The sequence below is a fragment of the Pristiophorus japonicus genome, chromosome 8, assembly GCF_044704955.1.
Source record: "Pristiophorus japonicus isolate sPriJap1 chromosome 8, sPriJap1.hap1, whole genome shotgun sequence".
Lineage (NCBI taxonomy): Eukaryota > Metazoa > Chordata > Chondrichthyes > Pristiophoridae > Pristiophorus > Pristiophorus japonicus.
The window spans coordinates 184,462,680-184,477,738 of record NC_091984.1 but is presented as its reverse complement, the minus strand read 5'-3'; the positions used below and the strand labels follow the sequence as shown (position 1 = coordinate 184,477,738).

The following is a 15,059-nucleotide window of genomic DNA, read 5'->3' as shown; positions in this document are numbered from 1 at the left end:
TTGTGAATCTGTGTAATTCTCTACCACAGAAAGTTGTTGAGGCCAGTTCGTTAGATATATTCAAGAGGGAGTTAGATATGGCCCTTTCAGCTAAAGGGATCAAGGTGTATGGAGAAAAAGCAGGAATGGGGTACTGAAGTTGCAAGATCAGCCATGATCATATTGAATGGTGGTGCAGTCTCGAAGGGCTAAATGGCCTACTTCTGCACCTACTTTCTATGTTTCTATGATACTAAAATCAACTGTGGTTGATAAAGAAGAAAGCTGTAGACTGCAGGAAGATATCAACTAGTCAGGTGGACAGAACAGTGGCAAATGGAATTTAATCCAGAGAAGTGTGAGGTAATGCATTTGGGGAGTGCTAACAAGAAAAGGGAATACAAATTAAATGATAGGATACAGAGAAGTGTAGAGGAACAAAGGGACCTTGGAGTGCATTTCCACAGATCCCTGAAAGTAGGCCAGGTAGAAACATAGAAACATAGAAAATAGGTACAGGAGGCGGCCATTCAGCCCTTCGAGCCTGCACCACCATTCAATGAGTTCATGGCTGAACATGCAACTTCAGTACCCCATTCCTGCTTTCTCACCACACCCCTTGATCTCCCAAGTAGTAAGGACTACATCCAACTCCTTTTTGAATATATTTAGTGAATTGGCCTCAACAACTTTCTGTGGTAGAGAATTCCACAGGTTCACCACTCTCTGGGTGAAGAAGTTTCTCCTCATCTCAGTCCTAAATGGCTTACCCCTTATCCTTAGACTGTGACCCCTGGTTCGGGACTTCCCCAACATTGGGAACATTCTTCCTGCATCTAACCTGTCTAAACCCATCAGAATTTTAAACGTTTCTATGAGATCCCCTCTCATTCTTCTGAACTCCAGTGAATACAAGCCCAGTTGATCCAGTCTTTCTTGATATGTCAGTCCCGCCATCCCGGGAATCAGTTTGGTGAACCTTCGCTGCACTCCCTCAATAGCAAGAATGTCCTTCCTCAAGTTAGGAGACCAAAACTGTACACAATACTCCAGGTGTGGCCTCACCAAGGCCCTGTACAACTGTAGCAACACCTCCCTGCCCTTGTACTCAAATCCCCTCGCTATGAAGGCCAACATGCCATTTTCTTTCTTAACCGCCTGCTGTACCTGCATGCCAACCTTCAATGACTGATGTACCATGACACCCAGGTCTCATTCACCTCCCCTTTTCCTAATCTGTCACCATTCAGATAATAGTCTGTCTCGGTTTTTAACCACCAAAGTGGATAACCTCATTTATCCACATTATACTTCATCTGCCATGCATTTGCCCACTCACCTAACCTATCCAAGTCACTCTGCAGCCTCATAGCATCCTCCTCGCAGCTCACACTGCCACCCAACTTAGTGTCATCCGCAAATTTGGAGATACCACATTTAATCCCCTCGTCCAAATCATTAATGTACAATGTAAACAGCTGGGGCCCCAGCACAGAACCTTGCGGTAACCCCACTAGTCACTGCCTGCCATTCTGAAAAGTACCCATTTACTCCTACTCTTTGCTTCCTGTCTGACAACCAGTTCTCAATCCATGTCAGCACACTACCCCCAATCCCATGTGCTTTAACTTTGCACATTAATCTCTTGTGTGGGACCTTGTCGAAAGCCTTCTGAAAGTCCAAATACACCACATTCACTGGTTCTCCCTTGTCCACTCTACTGGAAACTTCCTCAAAGAATTCCAGAAGATTTGTCAAGCATGATTTCCCTTTCACAAATCCATGCTGACTTGGACCTATCATGTCACCTCTTTCCAAATGCGCTGCTATGACATCCAAAATAATTGATTCCATCATTTTACCCACTACTGATGTCAGGCTGACCAGTCTAATTCCCTGTTTTCTCTCTCCCTCCTTTTTTAAAAAGTGGGGTTACATTGGAATGGAGGGTAGCCATAGGAACTGATCCAGAGTCTATGAAATATTGGAAAATGACTGTCAATGCACCTGCTATTTCCAAGGCCACCTCCTTAAGTACTCTGGGATGCAGTCCATCAGGCCCTGGGGATTTATCAGCCTTCAATCCCATCAATTTCCCCAACACAATTTCCCGACTAATAAGGATTTCTCTCAGTTCCTCCTCCTTACTAGACCCTCTGACCCCTTTTATATCCGGAAGGTTGTTTGTGTCATCCTTAGTGAATACCGAACCAAAGTACTTGTTCAATTGGTCTGCTATTTCTTTGTTCCCCGTTATGACTTCCCCTGATTCTGACTGCAGGGGACCTACGAAGATAAGGTGGTTAAGGCGGCATACAGAATGCTTGCCTTTACTAGCCGAGGCATAGAATACAAGAGCAGGGGGGTTATGTTTGAACTGTATAAAACACTGGTTAGGCCACAGCTGGAGTACTGCATGCAGTTCTGGTCACCGCATTACAGGAAGCACGTGATTGTAATGGAGGGTACAGAGGAGATTTACGAGGATGTTGCCAGGAGTGGAGAATTTAAGCTATGACAGATTAGATAGGCTGAATTTATTTTCATTGGAACAGGAGGCTGAGGGGAGACCTAATTGAGGAGTATAAAATTATGAAGGGCCTAGATATAGTGGATAGAAAGGGCCTATTTCCCTCAGCAGCAGGGTCAACAACCAGGGGGCATAAATCATTTCTTCACCCAGATAGTTGTGGGGTTCTGGAACACACTGCCTGAAAGGGTGGTAGAGACAGAAACCCTCACCATATTTTAAAAAGTATTTGGATGTGCACTTGGAAGTGCTGTAACCTGCAGGGCTACAGACCAAGAGCTGAAAAGTAGGATTAGGCTGGATAGCCTCTTGTTGGCCGGCACAGACATGATGGACCAAAATGGCCTCCTTCCATGCTGTAAATTTCTATGATTCTATGATTTACAGTACTGCAGCAGGGGCACTACAATAAAGGGAATGGACGTGCTGCTTCTGGTGACACCAATAAACATCTAAAGACAAGTGGTTCTCATCAGTTCTGGAGTTATTGTCACCTCTGGTGAGGCTGATAGGACGTTGTATCTGGTCACAGTGCTCAGCCACCTACACAAGTGGTTTCTCACTCAGTGGCCCATATGGACCTTTCCAGCAATGTGGGAAGATCCAGCAGCCACAACGTTGCCAGCAACTTGTTGCTTTGAGATCTGTCTACGATATAACAATTAGATGCCACAGGACCTCTAGTCTCTGGCTACGGCGCTATCCATAACTGCATATTCTGTTTTGAGTGGCTAAGAAAAGGTGAAAAATCAGAACTTCCAGTCGCAGTCACAAACTCTTCCGTCTAACTGAGGGACATTGTGATCAATTGTTGTTCCTGGTGCCATCCCAGCTGAGATCAGCACAAATCAGTGAGCTTCTTGGTCTGCATGGCTTAGCTAAATCAATCACAACCCTTCTTAGAAAATCTTAGTCTCAATTTCTAAACACAATTGGTAAGAAACAAAAACACTAGTTTTCCAGCTTGAATTGCAAACCTCCAAACTAGTGAGTTTTTCCAATCAATTTCATGAGATCTTATTAGCAACAGATTGCTAATCTTGTAACCTGAACAGGCTGCAAAAGTCAACCCAAGAATTCATTGCAACTTCCATAAATGCAAATGTTCATCTGGAACTGTCCCTTCCTGCACATCTATATTGGTGACACCTGGAATTAAGGCACGTTGGAGTACCCATGTTCGTTTGTTATGTATGGTGGCAGAGCAGAGGTACACCATTTATGTTCCTTGGTCCGAGGAGTTTTCAAAGCAGGTTACCACTCCCCAAAGAAGAGGAGGAAAGTTGCCCCAACCTACTCCCATGCCCCCTTGCAGTTAGCCTAAAGTAGTACTGGCAGCAGCCTAGGCACAGGACACCCCATCCCATCAAGGAGTTGGGTGCACAGCCGAAGATGACAACAACCCATACCACCAAAACACAAATAAAATTTGTCCAGCTTTTGCACAATCTTGGCAAGACCATGAAACAGCATTTCCTAAAATCAAATTAAGATCAGCATAATGAACAGTGCCTTCAAGTCATCGACCAACTTCCTCTTTTCTCCCTGTCCTTCAAGGGCAGCAATGCTCTCTACTCTTACCTGCACAAAGCTCTGGGACTGGAACTTTATCAAGCTTGAGGAATGCTGCCTCCATAGCCTGACTAAAGGAATTTTGAAAGCTGGGTACAGGTACACGGTCAGAGATGTCACTCTCTCCATCACTATCTTCTGTGGGTGGGGGCATCAAGCCTGTTTCTGCTGTCAAGACAAATTTCAGTCAGTACTCCGACATTCATACGTGAAGAAGCACATTATCACAGGATTACTGGAGAGTCTTGTTAAATGTTTCTACATTTTTTTTGAATCACCTTTTCTTGGAGATACTTTGGGCCACACTTCTGCTTTAGCTCTCCCATCCTTCAGCATCTGTAATAAAGAATATACTATCAACAAATAGTTTAAGACTTTTAATATAGAAAAAAAAAAGGCATTTCAGAGGACCAAGGAAAAATACAGACACTGATCCAGGAGGGTTGAAATAAAGTTTGGTCAAAGAGGTGGGTTTTTAAAGAGGTTCTTAGAGAGATGGAGGTAGAAAGGTTTAGGGAGGGAATGCACAACAAAGTATAAGGAATAAATTGAACAAACTGCAGGCACAAATTCAAATTCAAGGATATGACATGGTAGCCATTACTGAGACATGGCTGCAAGACAGGGAACTAAATATACCAGGTTATAAAGGTCTACAGGACAGATAGGGAAAATGGCAGAGGGGGAGGAGTAGCCCGTAATTAAGGATGAAATCACTGATGAAGGGATTTAAAGTGAGGTAAGCAATCTTATAGGTTGAATTAAGAAATAGGAAAGGATCCAAGACTGTAGTGGAAGTTGTGTATGGGTCCCCTGGTAGCAGCTCTGAAGTGCTAGATTGTATAAATGCAAAGATAGTGGTTTTAATGGGGGATTTTAACTTTCATATAGATTGGGAATAGCAGACTTGCACCCGTCAGAAAGGTAGTGAATTTCTGTGCATCGGGGTTGATTTTTTTTTTTACAATAAGCAACAAGGGGGCAAGCAATATTAGATTTAGTAATGAGTAATGAGCCAGATTTAGTTTAACTGCATGAACATTTATTCAATAGCGACTGTAACATGATCGAGTTCAACGTAGTGTTTGGAAGGGAGAAACGCAAAACAGCTACTAAAATTCTAGATTTAGGCAAGGCCGACTTCAACAGAATAAGGCAGAGGCTGGCCACAGTAAACTGGGCAAATCTGATAATGGGTAAAACAACAGATGATCAGTGGGAGATGTTTAAAAAATAATTTAATTAATGAGAAGGAGGAACTGAAGGATATCCTTATTAGGCGGGAAATTGTGTTCGGGAAATTGACGGGATTGAAGACCAACAAATCCCCAGGGCCTGATGGTCTGCAACCCAGAGTACTTAAGGAAGTGGCCCTAGAAATAGTGGATGCATTGGTGATCATTTTCCAACAGTCTATCAACTCTGGATCAGTTCCTATGGACTGGAGGGTTGCTAATGTAACACCACTTTTTAAAAAAGGAGGGAGAGAAGGTGGGTAATTCTAGACCGGTTAGCCTGACATCAGTAGTGGGAAAAATGTTGGAATCAATTAAGGATGAAATAGCAGCGCATTTGGAAAGCAGTGACAGGATCGGTCCAAGTCAGCATGGATTTATGAAAGGGAAATGATGCATGACAAATCTTCTGGAATTTTTTGAGGATGTAACTAGTAGAGTGGACAAGGGAGAACCAGTGGATGTGGTGTATTTGGACTTTCAAAAGGCTTTTGACAAGGTACCACACAAGAGATTGGTGTGCAAAATCAAAGCACATGGTATTGGGGGTAATATACTGACGTGGATAGAGAACTGGTTGGCAGACAGGAAGCAGAGAGTCGGGATTAACTGGTCCTTTTCTGAATGGCAGGCAGTAACTAGTGGAGTGCCTCAGGGCTCAGTGCTGGGATCCCAGCTCTTTACAATATATATGAATGATTTAGATTATTGGAATAGAGTGTAATATCTCCAAGTTTGCAGATGACACTAAACTCGGTGGCGGTGTGAGCTGTGAGGAGGACGCTAAGAGGCTGCAGGGTGACTTGGACAAGTTAGGCGAGTGGGCAGATGCAGTATAATGTGGATAAATGTGAGGTTATCCACTTTGGGGGCAAAAACACAAAGGCAGATTATCTGAATGGCGACAGATCAGGAAAAAGGGGAGGTGCAGCAAGACCTGGGTGTCATGGTTCATCAGTCATTGAAAGTTGGCATGCAGGTACAGCAGGCGGTGAAGGCGACAAATGGTATGTTGGCCTTCATAGCAAGGGGATTTGAGTATAGGAGCAGGGAAGTCTTGCTGCAGTTGTACAGGGCCTTGGTGAGGACCTGGAATATTGTGTTCAGTTTTGGTCTCCTAATCTGAGGAAGGACGTTCTTGCTATTGAGGGAGTGCAGCGAAGGTTCACCAGACTGATTCCAGGAATGGCTGGACTGACATATGAGGAGAGACTGGATCAACTGGACCTTTATGCACTGGAGTTTAGAAGGATGAGAGGGGAATCTCAGAAACATAAGATTCTGACAGGACTGGACAGGTTAGATGCAGGAAGAATGTTCGCGATGTTGGGGAAGTCCAGAACCAGGGGACATAGTTTTAGGATAAGGGGTAGGCCATTTAGGACTGAGAGGAGTTGTTAACCTGTGAAATTCCCTGCCTCAGAGAGTTGTTGATGCCAGTTCATTGGATATATTCAAGAGGGAGTTAGGTATGGCCCTTACGGCTAAAGGGATCAAGGGGTATGGAGAGAAAGCAGGAAAGGGATACTGAAGGAATGATCAACCATGATTTTATTGAATGGTGGTGCAGGCTCGAAGGGCCAAATGGCCTATTCCTGCACCTATTTTCTATGTTTCTAATACAGAACCAGTTTATATCCGTGAGGGGCAAGAGCTCTATTTGCCCAACAAAACAGCTATGGTAGACTAAAGAGGTAACAGACAGCATAAAATTGAAGGGGCATACAAAAATGCAAAAAATAGCACCGATCCTGGCAAATGGGTAAGATAAAGATCAGCAAAGGATCACAAAACAGATATGAAAAATAATTTGCAAGGGATATCAAAATCAATACGAAGAATTATTACATTAGAAAAGAGGGTATCAGGAACAATGTTGGCCCCTTAAAAACTGGCAGTGGTGATAGTCAATGTCAGTGGGGAATTGCAGACATGCTAAATAATTACTGTGCGTCAGTATTTACAGTAGAAGCTGGAAATCCCAAGGAAACTAATATAAAATTGGGGACAGGGACTCAATAAAATTAATGCAAGTAAAATAACAGTAATGAAGAAAATAATGGCACTAAAGAGTGACAAATCCCCAGGGCCAGATAATTTCCATCCCAGGGTTTTAAAAAAGGAACCGACTATAATCTTCCAAAGTTCTCTCAATTCAGGAACCATCCCTTTAGATTGGAAAATTGCACTTCATCTTTTTAAGAATGGCAAGAGGGAAACCAGGGAATGAGTTAGCCTAACATCTGTGGTCAGGGAATTGCTGGAGTCTATAATTAATGATAGGGTGACTGAACACCTCAAAAATTCTCAGCTGATCAGAGAGAACCAGCATGGATTTGTGAAAGGTAGGTCATCCCTGACAAACGTGTTTGAATTTTTTTGAAGAGGTAGTGGATAGGGGAATGTCTATGGATGTTATTTATATGGATGTCCAGAAGACATTTAATAAAGTCCCACATACGAGACTGTTATTCAAGGTAGAAGCCCACAGAATTGTGGGCAAATTATTGATCTGGTTAGGAAATTTGGCTAAGTGTCAGGAGACAGTCAGTATAATGGGTAGGTACTCAAATTGGCAGAATGTGACTAGAGATGTGCCACAGGGATCGGTGTTGGGGCCTCAACTACACAATATTTATTAACGACTTAGATGATGGTATAAAAAGTCATATATCCAAACTTGCCGATGACAAAGATAGACAGCAGTGTTGATGGAAGCATAACATTACAAAGGGATACTGATAAAGTGAATGGGCAAAACTGTGGCAAATGGATTTCACTGCAAGCAAATGTGAGGTCATCCACTTTGAACCTATAAAAGGATAGAACAGGATACTTTCTAAATGGTGAAAAGCTAAAGACAGTGGAGGTCCAAAGAGATTTGGGGGTTTCAGATACATGGATCATTAAAATGTCATGAATAGGTTCAGAAAATAATCAAAAAGGCTAATGGAATGCTGGCCTTTATATCTAGAGGAAACGAGTACAAGGGGGTAGAAGTTATACTGCAGCTGTAAAAAAAAAACCCTGGTTAGACTACACCTGGAGCACTGAAGGCAGTTCTGGGCACCACACCTCAGGAAGGAGATAATGGCCTTGTAGAGAGTGCGGCGTAGGTTTACCAGAAGGATACCCAGACTTCAAGGGTTAAGTTATGAGGAGAGATTGCATAAATTAGGGTTGTATACCCTAGAATTTAAGGGGTGATCTGATTGAAGTTTGATATAAGGGGAATAGATAGGGTAGATCGAGAGACAAACTATTTCTGCTGGCTGGGGATTCTAGGATTAGTGGGCATAGTCTAAAAATTAGAGCCAGACCTTTCAGGAGTGAAATTAGGAAACACTTCTACACAAAGTTTGGAACTCTCTTCTGCAAATGGCAATTGACACTAGATCAACTGTTAATTTTAAATTGGAGACTGATGGCTCTTTGTTAACCAAAGGTATTAAAGGATATGGGCCAAAGGCAAGTGGGTATATGGCATTAGATCACAGGTCAGCCATGATCTCATTGGTGAAACTGGCTCGAGGGACTGAATGGACTCCTGTTCCTATGTTTGTTTGTAACAGGCCAGAAGAACTGGGATTTTGGAGGTGGGTTGTAGGGCTGGAGTTGATTAAAGAGATAGTAACGGGTGAGGCCTTGAGGGATTTAAACACAAAATAATTTTAAAATTAGGTAGTGGGGAAACCAGGAGCCAAACGTAAGTGAGCTGAAGTTTAGGTAGGGAGGAGCAGGAGAGGCTGGCCAGGACAGTAGTACAATAGTTGAATTTGGAGAGGACGATAACACTGATGAGGGTTTCAGCAGCAGACAGCTAAGATAGTAGCTGAGGTGGGCAATGGTTTGGAGGTGGAAACAGGTACTCTTTGGGATGGAGAGAATATGGGGCCAGAAACACAGGATTGAATAAGGCGCTAAAGTTAAACAGAATTGGTCAGCCCGAGACAGTGGCTGGAAAGGAGAATGGAATCAGTGACAAGGGTACGGAGATACCTTGTGGCAGGGGCTGAAGATTATAGCCTCATTTTACAGACTGTTTGCCTGGAGGAAATTCCAAGGCAGAATAATGGACAAGCAGTCTGACAACAGAGAAGTCAAAAGAGGCAGTGGTGAGGTCAAGCTGGGTGTTGTCAATATATGGAAGTTGACTCCATGTATGTGGGTGATGTCTCCAAGAGGCAGCATATAGGTGAGCAAAGAGGGCCAATGATGAGAATAGAAGGTAAGTGTAGGGGTGGGAAAAAAAGCTTGAAGTGCTCTGGTGACAATCAAATAAGGGCAGTGCCACAAAGTTGGATAACGGAGGAAAGGCACGGAGGAGGATGGTGCAGTAAACCTCAACAAACAACTTGCATTTATATAGCACCTTTAACCTAGTAAAACATCCCAAGGCACATTACAGGAGCAATTACCAAAACATTTGACATCGTACCACACAAGCAGCTTAAGTCACGGTCACCAAAAGTGGAGCAAAAAAAATTGGGGATGTGCAAGAAGCCAGAATTGGAGGAGTGCAGTGATCACAGGATTGTAGAGCTGAAGGAGGTTACACAGAGATTGGGAAGGAAGAGGACATGGAGGGATTTGAAAACAAGGATGAGAATTTTAAAACTGAGGCGTTGCTGGATTGGGAGCTAATTTAGGTCAGCAAGCAGTGATGATGGATGAACTAGACTTAGGATATGGGCTGCAGAGTTTAGAGTGAGTTCAAGTTTACGGAGGGGGCGAGGCGAGAGGCTAACCACGAGAGCACTGGAATAGAAGACTCTAGGAGGTAAAAATGGCATGGATAAGGGCTACAGAGAGGTCAAGGAGGGATAACACATCTCGGTTACAAAGGATATACTTTTTTGACGTTGATAAGGGCCATTTCAGTACTGTGGCAGAGGCAAAAGCTTAACTGGAGATACTCAAACATTTGTAAGATGGCTGATCTGGGAGGGAATGACATTTTCAAGGAATTGAGAGGAAAGGGAGACTGGAGGTGGAACAGGGGTCAAAATGGGCATTTTTATTTGAAGAGGGAAGTGAAGAGAAGTGATCCTAGAAATAGTGGATGTATTGGTGATCACTTTCCAACAATCTATCGACTGACTCTGGATCAGTTCCCATGGACTGGAGGGTAGAAAATGTAACACTCTTTAAAAAAGGAGGGAGAGAGAAAACAGATAATTATAGACCGGTTAGCTTGACATCGGTAGTGGGGAAGGTATTGGAATCGATCATGAAGGACGAAATAGCAGCGCTTTTGGAAAGCGATGACAGGATCGGATCAAGTCAGCATGGATTTATGAAAGGGAAATCATGCTTGACGAATCTTCTGGAATTTTGAGGATGTAAACAGCAGAGTGGACAAGGGAGAACCAGTGGATGTGGTGTATTTGGACTTTCAGAAGACTTTTGACAAGGTACCGCACAAGAGATTGTTGTGCAAAGTCAAAACACATGGTATTGGGGGTAATATACTGACGTGGATAGGGAACTGGTTGGCAGACAGCAAGCAGAGAGTCAGAATAAACGGGTCCTTTTCAGAATGGCAGGCAGTGACTAGTGGAGTGCCACAGGGCTCAGTGCTGGGACCCCAGCTCTTTACAATATACATTAACGATTTGGATGAAGGAACAGTGTAATATCTCCAAGTTTGCAGAGGACACTAAACTGGGTGGCGGTGTGAGCTGTGAGGACGCCAAGAGGCTGCAGGGTGACTTGGACAGGTTAGGTGAGTGGGCAAATGCATGGTAGATGCAGTATAATGTGGATAAATGTGAGGTTATCCATTTTGGGGGCAAAAACATGAAGGCAGATTATCTGAATGGCGGCAGACTAGGAAAAGGGGAGGTGCAACGAGACCTGGGTGTCATGGTTCATCAGTCACTGAAAGTGGGCACGCAGGTACAGCAGGCAGTGAAGGAGTCAAATGGTATGTTGGCCTTCATAGCTAGGGGATTTGAATATAGAAGCAGCAGGGAGGTCTTACTGCAGTTGTACAGGGCCTTAGTGAGGCCTCACCTGGAATATTGTGTTCAGTTTTGGTCTCCTAGTCTGAGGAAGGACGTTCTTGCTATTGAGGGAGTGCAGTGAAGAATGGCTGGGCTGTCATGAGGAGACTCTGGATCAACTGGGCCTTGATACACTGGAGTTTAGAAGGACGAGAGGGGATCTCAGAAATGTATAAGATTCCGACGGGACTGGACAGGTTCGATGCGGGAAGAATGTTCCCGATGTTGGGGAAGTCCAGAACCAGGGGACATAGTCTTAGGCTAAGGGGTAGGCCATTTAGGACTGAGACGAGGAGAAACTTCTTCAGAGTTGTTAACTTGTGTAATTCCCTGCCGCAGAGAGTTGTTGATGCCAGTTCACTGGGTATATTCAAGAGGGAATTAGATATGGCCCTTACGGCTAATGGCATCAAGGGGTATGGAGAGAAAGCAGGAAAGGGGTACTGAAGGAATGATCAGCCATGATCTTATTGAATGGCGATGCAGGCTCGAAGGGCTGAATGGCCTACTCCTGCACCTATTTTTCTATATTTCTATGATAGTGGTTTTAAAAGAGAAAGGAACAGCACCCAAGCAGAGGGAACAATGTGTTAGCTGGCATGATGCCAATATCTGGCACAATATGAGTCAGATGCAAAGCAGAGGTTTCCTACAGAGCCCCAGTGCATTTCACATGCATACTCAATAAGCAGCACATGTACAATGCCGACCGCAATCTAATAAAGCTCACGATGAATCAAAAAATGCATTGCACCTCTAATTGTATTAATATGCCTGTCCAGTTCTGAAGAGTCCACATGCAAAATGTTCTCTTCACAGATGGTGACTGACCCAAGTGTTTCCAGCAGTTTTTGTTCAGACATCTGCACAAATTTTGCTTTTTATAGCCAATATTGTGCTTGCTAACCTGTCACTCATTTTGTGCTGTAGGCTCATTTTATCTGGAATGGCGATTTCCCCAGAACATTCAATTTCAATAAAAGTGACTTCAAACTTTACTATATCAACTTCTTTTTTCATAAAGACTACCTAGATGAATCAAGGAACAAGGTGGTCAGCAAGTTGGAGTGATTGCATTTTCATCTCACATTTGGATCAGAAGCCAGGATTAAAAAGGAGACCTGAAAGCTGAGGCTGGAGTGTAGTACAACAATACTTCCATTGTGTGCAGTTCTCCATATTATACTGCAACTACTTCTCGCTCCTTAACCCCTCGCAAAAGAAACAAGCTGCTCTCTAAAATTCCCAGGTGGTTAGGTGGGGTGTGCAATCCTTGGAGTTCATCACTTCGGTTTCTTGAAGAGCCAGTAAAGGTACATGGTCTGAAACCAAGCAGCATTCCAAATTCTAGCCTTCTCCCTAGTAGCTAAATCAACAGTGTGCAATCTCACAATCATGGCCTACTCTCCAGAAGTGCATTTTTATGCCATTGAGTGAATGATATATTCATACTTCAAAAAAGTAACTAATGATTACCAGGAGGATCAATTCAGAATTGAAATTACCTGAGCAAATGAAGGAAAGTGTACATCATCCTCCAAGCTGCCAACACATGGAGAAGGACTCCCTGGACTAAATGCAGGGGCTGATGGATTCAATGTTGATTCTACAGGAAAAGTTAAGTGATTTAGAAGCATTCACATTATGAAGTTCCAACATTCCCAGCTGGGTCAAAACATAAAAATAAAAAGATTAAGCATCAGTTACAAGACAGGATATTTCACAGGTGCCTCATCCCAGTGCCCACTATCACCCTTAACACCTCTTCCCACGGCACCTTCCCGTGCAAGCGCAGGAGGTGCAACACCTGCCCGTTTACCTCCTCCCTTCCCACTGGCCAGGGCCCTAAACACTCCTTCCAAGTGAAAGTGATTTACTTGTACTTCTTCCATTTAGTATACTGTATTTGCTGCTCACGATGTGGTCTCCTCTACATTGAGACCAAACGCAGACTGGGTGACCGCTTTGCAGTCCGTAAGCGCAACCCCAAGCTTCCAGTCGCCCATCACTTTAATTGTCCGCTCCACTCACCCTGACCACTCCGTCCTCGGCTTCTTACACTGTCCAATGAAACGCAACACAAACATGGAGTTCAACTATTTCAAACCATAACCTCTTCCCCTATTATTTTCTCTTTCCCTCAGCAGCTGATGATTCTGCAATCTCCAAAAGCACTCTGTATAGACTTCTTTTGTTTAACTTGTCCCGTTACCATCTCCTTTTGCCTTGCACCATCATCCCCTTTATCTCTTCTGCCTTTCACCCTATCACGGACCTTCCCTTTTGTTCTTTCCTGCCACTGCCACCATCATCATCATCGGCAGTCCCCCGAATCGAGGATGACCTGCTTCCACGTTAAAAAGTTCATGGGTGTTTCAATGATGGACCTAAAATTCCAGGTCCGAACTAAATCTTGAAGGGTGGAAGATGCCTGTGCTTGGATTTTTTTTTAATATAAACATGTGGTGCCCGTTGCACACCAGCCACCACATGGGCTTGACAGAGCTCAGTCTTGGTCCAGTGGCAAGGATTAACCAAGACAACTGGAGATCAGCTCTGCTGCACGGACCTAGTGCCCACATATAGCAGTGTGGGCTGGTCCGGGCTGCCCCTGGAGCCTCTTCTGGGCCCCGAACTCACGCCTCTCCTGGGTCCCGATCACATCCCTCTACAATCTCTCGCCACTCCTTCAGTACCTGCCCACGCTCCAATCACCGACCTGGACCTTGATGACGTCCCTTTTCACTGCCGTTGCTCTCCTGCTCCAGCATGTGCGGCTCCCTGGAGTGGTCCAGTTCTGACGAAGGGTCATCGACCGGAAATGTTAACTGTTTCTCTCTCCACAGATGCTGTCTGACCAGCTGAGTATTTCTAGCATTTTCTGTTTTTAATCTCACATGATTCATACTTGGACAGATTAAATGCAATTGTGCTGAGCACCATATTTCAATTCTTGGCTCATTTTGCATTTCATGCACAAAAGAGACACTGATTTAAACTCCAAGCCTAGGAGCTGAAAGTAGTGAACCTCCATTCTCTTCCCTGCCCACTCTGCATTCACACACAAACTGAAGACATGGAAATTCAAACTCCCACTGTGAAGCAATCACTGCACAAGGATTAAACCGTGCAACTCAGCTGAGAATTTGCAATTCAATTATCAAGGTTTTACAAGCAGCACCTCAAAGTATTGGTATTAGAATATTTTCCTCAAGTCCCCACATGGCCCTCTCTCATTAAAGGTAAGAATGCAACAAAGACAATTAGCTTTTCTGATCCTTAAAATGCTGCAAAATCTAGTTTGAGATTAAAAATTTAAAATTCCAACATTGCTTTTGCTCAGCAATCTCATCCAACTCAGACATGAATCATAGCACAGTCACCAATATTTCAGTAAAGTACAACACTGGCTATGTGAAACTTTCATTTATCCATTCAAACGGTGGAAAAATACCCAATATAATTATAGATCTTATCCTTCCAACAATGGATAGTGTCCAGAGAGAGCACTGAGTTGCGTAACAGCGTAAAATATCGATTTGTTACAGGCCCCTTTGTAGTAGGCCAGACAAGCCTTGCCCACAGATAAAGTGCGTGCCATGGGGTGACACCACTGAAATTTCAGGGTGGAGTTGGCACATCCGAACAGACTGTTGTCGTTGCCACTGATGTGGTAGCAGCGGAAGCAATTTCAAGTGATGAATTAAACACACGAGTGTATAGAGGTTCTCAAATGTT

The 15,059-nt window shown here is 43.8% G+C and overlaps 1 protein-coding gene across 3 annotated transcripts in view; it reads right to left on the bottom strand.

Annotated features, from left to right (window-relative positions):
• rnf10 (ring finger protein 10) overlaps window positions 1-15,059 on the bottom strand; it is a 62,352-nt gene that overhangs the window by 7,656 nt on the left and 39,637 nt on the right. For all 3 annotated transcript variants that reach the window (XM_070887666.1, XM_070887664.1, XM_070887665.1), the window contains 3 exons: window positions 12,827-12,927; window positions 4,360-4,417; window positions 4,091-4,249 (listed from right to left, as the gene is read on the bottom strand). In XM_070887666.1, the coding sequence (XP_070743767.1) occupies window positions 4,091-4,249; window positions 4,360-4,417; window positions 12,827-12,927 (318 nt within the window). The remainder of the gene's footprint in view (window positions 1-4,090; window positions 4,250-4,359; window positions 4,418-12,826; window positions 12,928-15,059) is intronic.